Genomic DNA, 15393 nt, shown 5'->3' with positions numbered 1-15393 from the left:
TATAAATTTAAGAAATAAGCCACAACTGTCTATAAGTCAAAGGGTAGTAGCATTTAGAAAATGGAATGCTTCTCTTGTACATGTAATGCCTATTGAAGTTTATTCATCAATACATTCTCAAGGTAATTTAATACATTCTCACACAAAGTCATTACTACTTTAGACAAATGTACCAAAAATATATATTCATCTATATAAAATATTAACAAACATATACCGCACATATAATTCATATTTTAATATTCTTCCTCAGGATCGTTAATATGTACGCAAGCGTGTTCAAGACACCCAAATAATTTAGAATGTAACCTTAAAATTAAATTTAGAATATAAAATTTATACATTAAATTCTAATGATTAACGATGATTTTTGGATACACATGTACCAGAGCCATGTAATTTATTCACTCTAAGATGTACGGTGGTTAATAACGTCTTTGATTACAAATAATGAGGAGTGTCAATTTGATGCAATCTTGCATTGCGTTTCGTTCAGTAATATCTGCACTTAAACTTAATTCATAAAATAATATTAGGTGAAGTTACAAATCTTACCTCTACATTCTTCTGATATTGGTTCTGAAATTAATACATTTAATTGAGAACGTTACACATATTTGGCACAGTTTTAGACTAACATTAATATTGATAAATTATATGAGCTTTGATACTCAAATCTCATAAACTCCAATTAAGTAACTATTGTAACAAAGTCTGAGTTACCAGGTAGATTGTAAGATATTAAATGTTTTAATTATTTGAATTCGAAAGTTTAACCATAAACAAAGAGCCATTTGTTTTTGCTGGGTAATTATAATTGACAGTGTAACAAAATATTTTTCTTATGAAACTAACATTAATTTGATGTGCAAAATATAACGCTTCATGTATAAAATAGCTTCCCCTTCATTCATAATTGTTAGTTTCTGCCAGTAAGTCACATAAATCAATACGAAGACATGAGTTAAATATGGCCATTTTCGATTTTTCGCCCCAAAAATTACTAAGGAAGAAATCTACATGACGGAAAGTTACTAACAATGCAATTAATATTTACTTATGTAGCAACGTATATATACATATAGATAGTAGTAATCATCTCAACGAATTAAAACTCCTACAGTTAATATTTGGTTTCAAGTATAAATGTATACTCATGTTTTCAAATCATCAAATACATTTATATTACAATTTCCTTCATATCATGATATTATGCATAGTACAACTATGTGATAAATAGCAACATATATAGATAAATTAAAATATTATATTTAGCTTTCCGATTAACTTATTATGATAAAAGGTGATTAAGCAATCAAACGTTTTCAGCAGGCATTTTGGAATGTCTTCGAAATCCTCTTTTCTGTAATCAAATTTGATATCACATGAATTTGCATTACTCTAAATGTATGGGGCTATGGAAAAGAGGTTTTTGTATTTGCACATGAAATTGAAACATATTATGTCTCCGAGTTAGTATATTTAAAGAAAACGCATAACATTTAACATATTATATTCTATGTTAATAGTAAAACGTTATTATATTAGAAAGACAAATTATTAGTTTAATTACAAGGGACAAACTAGATCGAAGTTTTTTTTGAAAAGTACAAGTCAATAATTTACATTCATATTGTCAAATTGAAATCCAAATTTCACATTGCGACAGTACTCTTCACAAAAATGAAAAAGACATGTACTGAAAAAAGGACGGTATAAAGCATGTAATGCACCAGTCATTTCATGACGTCATTAGAGATCATTTTGTTCTTGCATTTACTTGTGTAGCAATTAAATTTACTATATCATTACTCATATACTTTCTCGGCAAAAGTACAAATGGAAAATCAAATGACGATAATGAAATAAATTTGCACCTGAAAAAGAAGAGGAAGTTGTAATATAAAATAAACAAACAAATGAATAGCGGTACAAAAAACTAACGTATGGAAAAAGAATCTATATAGTTTAATTAGTGTATAAAATCTGTTAAAATCGTTGATTGCAAACACAATTCTGTAATATTAGGAAAAGAATCAATGTAAGGTATTCTTTCTTTACCTATATACATTTCAATTTAGATCTTGGAAAGAAGATTGTTAGCAAAATTAAAATCACTAGAAGAGCAGGTTCGGAGGGTGGAAACCTTTCCTCCTAATAATACATTAGCCACTCAAGATGAAAGATCTGTAATTATAACAGTTACCGGTACCTGTTAAAAAATTCTCAGTATTAGTTCAATTTGGCATTGACTGTTAAAATCAACGTTTTGGTAACTGGTTCATATACAAAAGAAATAAGTATCATGACGGAACTGACGTAGTTATTGACATACTTTATTATGATCTATGTGGCATCATGTGTGAATTTAATGGGTAAAATAGCAGAGATTGTAGTATGCAATAATTCTTATTGCAGTATGTTTAGTACAAGGGGTCCAGAATCACGTGGAACACAAAGTTTACAAAGGAAAGGAATAATGCAAGTACCTAGACATAACATAACGTAACCAAATCTAACCTAACCTCCCATAAGCTAACCTAAGCTAACCTGAACTAACCTAAACTAAACTAATATTAGTAGAAATAAGCGAAATTCTATCATTTTTGGGAAAATTATGCTGGACTCGTACACTAACATAACATAAACTAAACTAAACTAACCCAAACGAACCTAAGCTAACCTAACTTACCCTAAACCAACCGAATGTGAAAAGAAATTTAAAACATTGTAACATTTTTTAGAGAAAAGAGCTGGACTCTTTCTGCTAAGCATAGGCCTTTTGAATTAATTTTTAGACGCAATATTTCTGATTTCCTGTTTTGTCATCTTTGTGTCCTTGGCTAATTCTTACTGGTAATCTGCAAAAGATATGTTTAGTATATAATTAGTAATCTCGTGTTACAACGATGTATGCATAGTGTGTATGTGTTGTATAAAATAGAGTGAAAAATATAAATGGTACGTAATTTAAAAAATATAAAATAAATAATAATTACGACTATAGTAAATGAATGATGAATACAGTAAATGAATAATTAAATAAAATAATAATAAAAGATAAAACTCCGTAAATAATGATAAAACGATAATATTAATAGCAATGCTTACATCTAAATGATTGCAAGATTGATCCAGTCTAATGCCAGGTATCTAAATGAGGAAACGAGTAATCATCAATAAATGCGCTTATAGAGTAAAGAAGATAAAAGAATGTTAAAACATACGATTATGCAATACTACGAATTATTTAATATTCCTATTATAACCCATAAAGATTCGATAGCACAAATTATGAGTTCTAATGCCGTTGTTATTTATCATGCCATATAACTTAACCATTTACCTGGGGAATTGAAACATCTTAAGCATTATCAATAACTCAAGTCCGAAACTGAAGACATCACTATTATTACCAGGCTATTAAAGTGATTGTTCACCACTGCGTATGCCGTGTAACGTTATCATCAAATGTATGTAATACGAAAATTGATAAAGGTTGTTGTGCTATTTTCAAAATGCTATTAACTTACTAGATTTACCTTGAAGGTGTTATGTTATTTATCTTCTAACCTATCAATTTTCTTTGTTCCATATTAAATGTACAGTTGCGTTATACGATATTAGCCATTGACAATATAATCTCATAGTGAAGTTTGTTGTTAAAGTCATTTCAAAATTCTTAATTTTGTGTTTAGATTGAAACATTAGCTTCGCAAAATGTGCCAACGATAATAAAATACAAGAATGTATGTTCTAATCGGAAAATCGTATTCACGTGACGCATTTATCCCGCAACACCGAGTCTGGATTGCTTTAACAACATCTTTTCCGCGGTGATCCCTGCGGTGGCAATCTAACAACTGGGCTGCTTAATTTCTTTTTCTAACCGGAAATCCAGGCGATAGAAGGACGAAAGTAATCAGAAAACATCAAATTTAACGTTGCGCAAACAACACAAAATATATTTAGTACATGTATTTATACATCAAGTAGTTAGAAGATAGCAACAACAGCAAGTAGAGGTAAATTTTATTCTGTATGTATATAAAATTAAAACTTCCTTGGCTCTTTATACCATTCCTTGGATTCGACGACACAACGGAGAAACGCTATTAGGCAGTACTATGACTTTGTATTCCTGTAGACCGACTTGTCGTTTTGAATAATACTTTGAATAGACATCATTAATGGAAAATAATCCGATTTTGTAAGTGATAATATTTCATTAAGTTTTGGGTCACTGTCCAATTACGAAAGTATGCATGTTTCTCTCGCTACTTGTCAAAGTTTTCCATGAGACAGAAGGTAAATGTTATCATGCATAGATGATGCAATTTACAATTCTGCCCATATTAAATAAATATCGGAATAATAAATAAGTATTACATATGAACATGTAGGGAGTTACATAATTTATTTGCTATAATTTAATTTTTATTGGCTTACCTTAATTAAGTAAATATCACAATAATTTTCTATTTATTGATTTTTCTATGTACTCTTCATTGTGTTAAGTAAATATACAAGTTATATGCCGTTGTACCTTAAAATATAAACTATATTTCATTTTCTTCTATATACAGGGTTAAATACTGTTTTTTCATTAATACATTCCACTAAACTTAACATGATCGTGAAAGACTACAGAAGAAATCGATTTTTATGACAGGTCATAGAGCTTCTATACCAGTCAGATTTGCCTTCTATCGGGAGATTTTCATGCGTCAAATCCTGCTCATTACAACGATGCCTCCTTAATTTATCTCACCCACAGTTCCTTGCCACAGGGATATTTTAACATTATATTCAAAAAATATAAATTTTGTCTTTGCCCATATTTGAAAAGCATTTCTTGATTAAGTAACTGAACCCATACTAAAAATTAATGGAATTTCTTCCATTTTGTTGTATGTTTCCAGATCTTATGTTTATATAGAAGGCGTCGTTGTGTTCTACCAACAAACAATAGGATGTTTGATAAATTATTAACAGATGTAGAAACAAAGCAACATGCATTTTGTATATCTAAATGACGAATGTAGAATGTTAACCTTATGATGCCTACCTGTGGTCCGTGCGGACACCATGACCAGGCTTTATTATGTTCATGTATCTTCTCTTTTTCTGTCATATTCTTCTCAACGACTAAGAAGATTTGTTTTTAGGATGTTTCACTTACTACTTCACGCTACATTTACAAAATTTACTTCTACTCTTTTAAATTTAAAAATTAAAAGAATATTTAAGAATCAAAACGTATTTAGCACACCTAAGGTCCATGATTATCTCACGGTTTTCCATGTTCTGATAGCTCGCAGAGGGATAAATAATGGAGAAACGTATGTTGGTCAGCATGTATAATATGAATGAGATAACATAAAAGATCTCGTGAAGTGACTTCTAAAACCGTGAATAAATAAAGGAAGAAATACGAGAAGTAATCAGAAAGTAAGGTTACAAATACAGCAGTGAAACATGTATATATCATGTTATATATACAACTAATACAACCAACAGACAGTAGAGACATTAGGTTACTTTCAGACAAGTCTCCATATCGAACGAAGCAATTGTCGCATCGTGGGGTGAGTTTGAAGATTCCCTACAGAAAAAAATCCCTGTAGTTGCGTGTTCAGCGGGAAGTGTCAGTAAGTGTTTCTTATGCTCCTCTGAAGCAAAGTGACATGAGCGGCCTCCTAGGTGCTCCTGCTATCTCATGCCGTAACATAATCCTGCTGTTGTCCTGAATCAGTTCCACCACTGATTTGTTTAAATGTGTTGAGGCCGTGCTGGGTTGGCCACTGCGCTACTTTTCTGTTATTATTTCTCCAGCAGCTGCAAACGTTCTACAACCTCCAGCGATATGCTGACAAGGCAATACAGTCTCCTCGTTAACGCCTACTAGATATCGGTGAAATTCAGGCGCAGTTACATCTTTGCCCGAAGAAATCGATTATCAAAGTAGACTTCTTCGAGAGACCAGTTTTCCAAACAGGTTGATATTTGTTTATCTTCAAATAGCGCAGTAAGTGGCGAGTGTCTGGATCCAGGGCCGTCGCGATGGCCTTGCGAACGGGACGGTTTCCCAGGCGCGCAGGACGCGATCAGGAGGGGCGCAGGACGACTTTTCAAAAAATTGAAGGAATTAAGATTATATTGGTAAATGACTTTTTAAAATTAATGTTAATTCAGATATTTTAATAATGATCAGCCCATAGCTAAGTAAAATTACCGGTGATGTAAAACATCGTCAAGAATTATTCAACGGGAACTCACTCCATCCCACTGTGAGAAGAGGTTTCACCTTGAAAAACTGAGCAAGATGTGCTACAAATTTCTTCTTATCGGTTTGACAGTTTGGTACAAACTCAAGAAATTTCAGTACAATTCAGTATCTTTTCTCTATTCCTATTCCGTCCAAGAAATGCTAACTCATACCACAATAACTACAATACCACAATTATCTACTTATTTTTACACCACTTGATAATAACCTGTTAGTATCACAATGCAACTTCTCACTTATTTTCCAATCAATAAAATAATATATCTCTTTATTCCTTCAGTTCTGTACTAACCTCATGCAAGAACTGTGTTTGTTAACTATAAGGCACATAGCCAAGGGTTCAAGTTTCCCCCCAAGAAAATGGAAAAGGGAATCTTAATGAAATTCAAGTTTAGGCAATCCTATATTGGTTTAAGAGGAAAACAATTTTTATAAGAAGCATTACAATGCAATTTTAAGGCTACAGTTTTACAAAAACTTTCGAAGGGTCATGCCGAAAATCATGTATACCATGTACACGAGGGGGGGTTCCCATACACTCTTTCCCGTTGTCCCCGAATCGAAATTTTTTCTGAGTTTTGTCAAATATTACTCGTACAATGCAACAACAGAAATCGTAGTCATGTTCAATAAACATTACTTTTTCGAATAATTTCCCATTTTTTAAATATTTATCTACGAATGGCTGGCCCATTGTTATTTTAGTAAGGTATAGCTGATAAAGACGTATTTACTCTCAACAATGACCCAGGAAAGACTTAATTCATTAGCCATAGTAACAACTAACAATCATGAAGCCAGGAAATTAGATTTCAAAGAGATATTGTTCACATTTGCTCACAGAAAACTCAGGAGGATACCATTTAGTATTTAAATGAAGTCATTATGCAGTTAATAGTACATAATGAATATATGTCATAATGCACTTAATTTGCGCACTTCCATTTCAATTTGTTAGTATTTTTATGTTATCATTAAATCATGTTTTGAAACGTATTTTTAACATCGTCTTGCAGCACAACCATTAACAAACCGTACATTTTGATTTTGAATATATATTAGAATTGTAGGATTGAACTGAAGCAAATAATTACAAAAAAAATTGAAAAAAAAATCAATAATCCAATGCTATTATAAATTTACTGAAAAATGATTTGTTAATTATTACAAGGTAAGAAACGTTTACTTTTTAAATTAAAATTCAAGAATTTACAATGTTTTATTATCATTAACACATTGGGCTTTAATGTTCGTATCATTAATTGTAAATTCTATACTATTACTATATATATTGCTGTATATCAAATTCTAAATAAACAAAATGCACGATTTTAATAGTTCAAAACCATGTTTTCATTAAGCAACTCACTTTAGAAAATTGTCATAATACCAACCTATTTTATTTTACATTCTATATTTAAATTTATGAGTACAGAATAAACTCTAGTTGTTTTCCATAACACACGGGGGGCGCCTGAGAATTGCCGGCCCGGATGCTAACAACCCACACGACGGCCCTGACTGGAACTCTCTCATTTGCCAACTCCATATAATAAAATTACCACACACCCCTCATTTCTGTATAACCGACAGAACTCCAGAAATATCGGACTTTTAACCTTACTTTCTGATCTTAGCTGATATATCGATGGCCTACTATTTCAAAAGCACAAAGCTCATCGAAGTCTTGCGTCTTCAGGGAACAACAGTTGTTGGTGAAATGAGAAAAGGCTAAAGGATCGCAAGGGGATCCCTTGGAAAGTTTACCCACGAGAGAGATTTTCCAAAGAAAAACAGATCGGTCACGCTGTTACCTTGAATTCACCATGATAAGACGGTAGTTCCCTGAAGGATCAAATTGGATTTCATCACAAAATATAATGAAACTAATACACTCGACCGCCTCAACAGATTCTATACGTGCAAAAGAAAAACGAGACAATGGAGTATGGTTCCCTTCCCCACAGAAATTGATTGTGAAGGAAACGCTTTGATGACGCTTTTACAGTCCAACAATCAAGGACAACAATCATACTTCAGTTCACTCTGAAGAATATCCGAGTTCGTTGTTAGCCGTAGAAACTCAACGGGCAAAAATCGTAATAACTGGTATACAGCCTGTAGACGTGATCCCTTCTTTACACGTATGAACCGTCACCTCAAGAAAGTGAACAAGAATACAATAAACAATATGAATAACTCAAAAGTCATGTAGAACATTCAAAACTCAAAATAAATCAAAATTGACCGGTCACCTATCATGAACAAGTTTTGCTAGTCTAAAGTGAGTAACCAATTTTAAATAGTCAATCGTAGATTTTTTCATATTTCGATATACACATGAGTGTTAACTAGACCTCATTCAAAATCTTTGTTTTTCCTTTTGAAATTCACAATTCCGCAAAGAGATAGCGGAGATGTTAAAGAAAAATGTTAATGAATAGGCTTTAATAATGTAATTGAAATATCATACTCCGTTTACTTCATCAATATATTCATAATTCCCAGACCCTAGTCATCTGAAAAATGTGAGAATGCTGAATAATCTGTACAATCTTCCTTAACATTAGGCGCTAGTCTATGAACCAATATATGAAGCAACTTTATTCTGATATGTTATATAGACAACTCAGTCTTGATATTGAAGTCATTCTTGATGGAGTCACGACATGTCGCTCCTAAAGTACACTCATTAAATCTCGGAGTTGCACCTCATTTACGGGGAAATGCCAGATAAACTAGTGTAGGGGTTTCCCAAAGACTTCCTCAGGACAGTGAATCACGCCACTTTCATAGTCAGTATTAACGATTGTTCCATCATACCCTATTACTACTAGTTGATGAATGTCAAAATACTTTTCCTTCATAAATTGCAATATTGTTTGAGAGATATTCAAAGCCAATGATGAGGTCGGTGCTATGTGTCAAAGACACTTGTTTCTTGCTTCCTTAATCGTTGTAACGTGTAATTCTGGGACTGTTTTCTAATAAATCTTCACCATGCGCTCTCTTGGACCTTCGTTCCGTCAAAAAATACTCTTCAATGGTTGCAACTATTTTACATTTAACTGCGGATATTGTTTACTAAGTTTTCCCTCTCTCTACTATTCTGTGTATCAAAAACATTTCATGAATCTGCTTCGTTAATCATCCCTATCGTTTCCAAACCAGCGCAAGTAATGATCGCTCCAATTTGATCCTATGGATCCAGTCCTTTTGCCAGCTGCAGCTAATGCTGGGTATCTGCTTTTTTCAGCAGTTTATGTCAGTTCAATGTGGAACGCATCAAGAAATCTGTATAACTTCGTACGAAAGGGAAAAACTTAAAATAATAGTTAAAAGGAGTCTGTATTTCATATGAAATAAAAAATCTAAAAGAAAGATGATTCGACGAAGTCTTTCCTGTACTTTCAGACGACTTTCTATATCCCACGTTCGTAAGGCACCGTTTTGGGGTCTAGGCACCTAAATTCACTTTATTTAGATATACCCATATGAACTACTTCTTAGAATTTGTGAACATATATTTGTAAGCTTGTAAACTTTGCAAAAACATTTATGTATACATTGTTTTCACTCTCTGAAATCAAGGAATTGAAATTTGTCACTAGCTTCAGTGACTACGTCACTTTGTTATTATATATATTATCCCGTCCGTTTGCCACCACCTCGAATCACTACCATCTTGCACCACACTGGGTCCACACAATTATAGTTATATTGGCACACTATACAGGAACCGAGAATTTTCTTCAGTTCACGACGAGATTGTATATCTAATATATAAATCACTTCCATTTTTAATAGTAGTTATTTTTGGCAACGGTGCTTAAAAGTGTATAATATGTTACGAAGCAGAAGAAAAAAGTGTAAAATATATGTTGAAGGAGATTGATGTTCATGTAATGCCAGTGGTTATAAGTTAATCTATTTGTTTGTTTAGTGTTGCCAGGACAATATACAGATTATTATTCATGGACTTTTGAGAATAAAAATTAATCATTCTAAAAATTGACGAGCCTAATTTCCTAGGTATGGAGTTGATAGTTTTGCAATTACAGTGCCGAATCGTGCTTATTTACTCGAACTGTGATCAAAATAAATGTAATATAAAGAATCTTAAATAACGTTACATATTTTATATGGTGTTTTCCGCACAGTGGAACCTTCGGATTTGTGTGAAGTAAAGTAAACCACCTCATAAATAATTAACAACATGGAGTGCACTTTATTGAGAAGTGGAAGGAAAATTTATAGGATTATTAAAATGGGTTTACCCAGACGCGAAAGTAATAATGATGAAGTTGGTGATGTTGGAAAACCAGGCTCGGATACATCAACGAATGTGGCTGACCTTATATAACTGCTAGGTGAATCTTTGTCACAGCAAATTAATACTAAATTCGAGCAACTGACTCAGCAAACACAACAGATTTATAATAGGTATCGAGAAATGGACAATAAATTCGACTAATTACCCAACAAATGAATACTAAATTTGAACAACTGACAAAGGAAACAAAGCAACTGACACAGCAAGGACGCGTCAGTTGTGCGTCAGTTATTATTCTGTGTATCAAAAAATGTCATGAATCTGCTTCGTTAATCATCCCTAAGTTTTCCAAAACAGCGCGAATCGTGATCGCTCCAGCCCGATCCTATGGTTCCAGTCCTGTTGCCAGCTACAGCTAATGCTGGGTTTCGGCTTGATACTTATCATTATTATACTAACTGAACGTGACATGAAATTGAAGCCAGTCATTGTAACCCGAATGTATTATTAAATCTACCCCCAAGTACATAAACCAGGAACCTACCTGTAAAGTTACATTTCTATTCACTCACTAGATACAAATTCTCGAAAGTAAATGGTGTTCTCACCTCATTAGTAGTGATTTAGAAGGAAAACAAAACCTCTTGAGTTTGTAACGTTCTTTAAGATTCTTTTTGTGGCATATCTTTTGCCGATAATTCGTGTAAGTAAACACGATTCGGTACTTTAATTTTACACTTAGTTGCAAAACTATAAATAGCATACCTGGGAAATTAGGCTCGTCCAATTTAGCGAATAATTAATTGTTATTCTCAAAGCTCCAGTTATAATAATCTTTATGTCGGCAAGCAACACGAAAAACCAATTATATCAAGTTATAATCAGTGCCATTTCATGAATTTCATTCTATCAACACATATTTTGTTTCCTTTTTCATAACATATTGTGCACTTTTAAGCACAGTTGCCCAAATTAGCTACAATTAAAATTGGAAGTAATTTATAGATTAGATACACAATCCCCTTCTATATATGGCTGCCGAAGAGGACTTCTTAAATTGATTACAATTGTAGAAAGAATCCTGGACCGTTACATATTTTACGTGCGTGGTTACCTTACTTTCCGAATAGCCTTCATTCAAATAACGTATAATAAATATATCCTAATTTCATTTTGTTTCAATAACAATCTTACATTTATTTATAATCAATTTCGTTATAATTTTATAATATTGAAACGTGACTGGAATTCTGACTTTTCCAGTAACGGAATGAATGTCGGATAGGTACATTAAGAGTAATCCAACATAAATGCGTTTTCTAACTTTCCACTGGTAATATGGCTTAAAGCCAAGCTTTATATTGATATGCATCTATTGATAAGTTTTGAAATGAAAGTCAAACTCTTTTTAGAAAATTGCATGGCAAACTTATAGGAAAGGTAATGCAAAGGTGATGAATTTTTAGAGACGAGCTTATACAGCCTGGTGTTCGAATACTGCTTGGCAAAAAAGGTACTTTACGTTATTCTGATGTAAATAATCCATGATACCGTATCTAGCTATGACGAGAGAATTCGGAGATGCTCCTTTGACAACAATCCAACCACTTCTCCCGAGACTCCTCTCTCCAACATTTTTATTCCAGTTCTGTTTTTCCGGGTTCCTCCTTCCTCTCATACGGTTTTCTATATATGGTCAAGGCGTCTCTCTTGACGCCACCCACGTCAAACCTCATCATTTCGACGTCATTCCGAAGTTCGTTGTCAAGGCCGACCTCATCAGAGGCGATGTCCTCCAAGCCCAGACTCATCAGGATCGAACCCAGCAAAAAGTTGAAGACAAAGCGGAAGGCAGGAATCTCTGACTCTAGGTGTAAATACGGAAAACACAAACCTCAGGAGAACGTCTTCCATAATGCTGATTGCGGAATCTAGAAACGGAAAACAAGATTCAGCGACTCATCTGTTTGTCAATCGGCTGCATAAGCGGAAGAGGTAAGGGACTTCCAGGACATTTGCCTTTCATGCTGGGTTTAATAACACAGAAAAGAAAAGTAATACAAAATGGTCTCCGAGCCTTTAGACTACATAAATCAAAAATAAAAAAATAATAATGTTTCTTCTGTTGTGAATTCTCCGGGGATTGAACCAAGAGACAGGATCTTCAACATTCCTCCCTTCCAGAAAAAGGTGCAGAACCATCATAGAAAATAATTTCTCCAATGAATGGGTCGAACCTTCGAATCTGAAAAGGACTAAGAAAACAATTTAAAAAGGGAAACAAACTCAATTCCTTTTAAGGGGAGAGGAAAAAAAGAAAGGCAATGATTGCTGAAGAATGAATCCGGCGAATTGACTTCCTCAGCTGTGTGCAGAAGGCAGCAAGTAATTAGGAAGATGAGAAGCGAGTAAGCCTGTGCTGCCCCTCGTGGTGAGAAAGTGAAGCATGTTGGCGTGTGAGCGCATCCTTGAAGGTCAAAATATGCCAAGCACTAGTGACATAGTTTTTGTGGCGTGTAAAGAAGAAAAATGAAAAAAGACGTAAGTAACTTGCATTTAACACATAAAATATGCAATTGAATTAGTAAAATTTTATTGCAATAATGTAAATTAGTTACCTTCACAGTTATAAGAGTAAGGTAGTGCATTTAATATCAAGAAAGGAGTGAAATGAACAAAATATAAGTTAAAAAATTTCATAGCGTCATTGCATGCGTAATTCGAGTCACATAAAAGTATAACACTAAAACTGGAATATAAATAAAATAAAAGCGTATCGAAATACGAAAAATAACATAATATATATATGTGGTAAAATGAACTAAATTACTATAGCAAGGGAATCACACAAATTCATAAAATACTGCAAGTACGTTCAGAAGGTAGGCGTGTCTATAATGGTACGGGATGCAAGGAAGAAAAATAACGTAAAATTTCACTTTTAAAAGGAATATAAGGTATAAACTCAGTAAAAGGAATAACGTGCTGGAATGTTTGGATAAAAGGCGAGATATGAATAAAAACAGGAAAAAAGGGGAGAATATGGAAGGAAAATTTACCCTTGCACTTACGATTACAGAAGTGGGAGTAGGAATCGCTCCCCATTGTTCAAGGTTTAGTTGATGTCAATAGGTTATAGCAAAATTTGAAATCCAAGTAATTAAAAAAATCTCTAAAGGTAAGAATAAATAAAACACAATTCATAGATGACTAGGCTAAGCTAACCAAAAGAGATAGCAGATGTTGGAGGGAAAACGCGCGGGGAGAAGAGTTTCTCAAACTGCGCTCCGGAAAAAGAAAATCACATGATTATTTAGATCTGTGACGTCCGAAGAAGCCTAAAAAGAGACATACTAGCTTAAGGCGGCTAGAACTCGCCACTTGCACGGAGCTTAGATTGAGAAACGATAAGCCCAAAACCAAAACTAATACTAACTGAAACGCGGCCTAACGTCGGAAATGTGGAGATATCGACTGAAGGAAAAAAGTAAAATATAACGATTATCAGTGGAACTTGAGAAATGATACAGAGATGCTAGAACTTACAGAAATCGTAGTAACAAGCGTCAAAGTTGAAGTTATAAGAATCCACTAAGTAGCAGTGTTCAAGCTTTACTCTGGGTGTAAGAACGTAGTAATCCACAAAGCAAGTGAACGGGTTCGAAATAACGTGAAGTAAGAATGAAAAAATGAAATGAAGTCTTTGAGTTTTACGTCCCACGGTTATGCCGGTTAGGCTAAAGGAGACGGTGATGATGAGTAATGAATGAAATGGTGGAATGAAGAAAGTGGGAGGAAACGGGAGGACCCCGAGAAAACCCCCGCACACGGTGTTTGTTCACCACAAAGTTCACTTGGCGGGGTCTGGGATCGAACCCGGAACCCCAAGCACCAGAGGTAAATGCTCTACCACTGAGCCACCGCGGCCCCCTTGTGATTAAGAATGAGTGCGTTGATAAACACAGTACGGATGAAATTTTCAAACAAGATATATATATATATATATATATATATATATATATATCATAACTTCCACCGAAAATATAGGTTACATTAATAAATGTATAACTAACTGGTACCAAATAACCAGCATATGACGTATAGCGAAAATTCCAATATCTGATAAAATATATATGTAGAACAAAAGTTCATAAGCACAGGCATGTGTGCAAATTTTACTAGTAAATATCGTACACATTGTGAACGTAACGTTAACTAATTCTTTATAATTCTTTCTTCACAGGTGCTATAATCAACACCAAGACGGGACTACCTGGCCTTAATTCATTTACATGACATAACTTACACTGCATGTTGCATGAATATCAATCAATATGTTCGGAGCGCAAATAAATTGCTAATTAATGTATGTGTCTATACACAATGCTAACTTGTAATCTCACTAACTCACTAACTGTACGAAGAAATTAAATCGTCTAATCAAATTAATTAATTCGCAAATAGAAGAAATACTTTTAACAAAAGTGGTCATGAACTATGTAATGTAATATCTTACTAATTGGACAATAGTCCCACAGATTATTCTTTCTCTACTTCGAGTAGCACTACTAATGATGTTATTTCTTAATTCACAATCTCTTTCTTTTGCAACTAACAACAAAGGCCATCGTCGAAAAGTTCCAAAAACGGGAGTGCGCAGAAAACGAAGAAAGGAGCACATCTGAGCGGTACCAAGTGCGCACTGGAAATTAAGGTAAATGCTTCATAGCTTGAATTAATATCCTCTTCTATAATTCCATAAGTAACTAAGAGGTGGCTTAAAAGGTAGTGCATGTACACTATAATTACTAAATCAAAATACTATAGTATA

The 15393-nt window shown here is 33.7% G+C and overlaps 1 protein-coding gene across 1 annotated transcript in view; it reads right to left on the bottom strand.

Annotated features, from left to right (window-relative positions):
• Positions 1–532: 532 nt before the first annotated feature.
• The window catches only part of LOC145682902 (uncharacterized), a 1185542-nt gene continuing 1170681 nt past the window's right edge, over positions 533–15393 (bottom strand). Inside the window, exon 13 of the mRNA XM_081754263.1 lies at positions 533–579. Coding sequence (XP_081610389.1) covers positions 533–579 — 47 coding nt within the window. The remainder of the gene's footprint in view (positions 580–15393) is intronic.

The sequence above is a fragment of the Thermobia domestica genome, chromosome 4 (genome assembly GCF_964235325.1).
Source record: "Thermobia domestica chromosome 4, izTheDome1.hap1.1, whole genome shotgun sequence".
Lineage (NCBI taxonomy): Eukaryota > Metazoa > Arthropoda > Insecta > Zygentoma > Lepismatidae > Thermobia > Thermobia domestica.
This window is presented reverse-complemented; position numbering and strand designations above follow the sequence as displayed.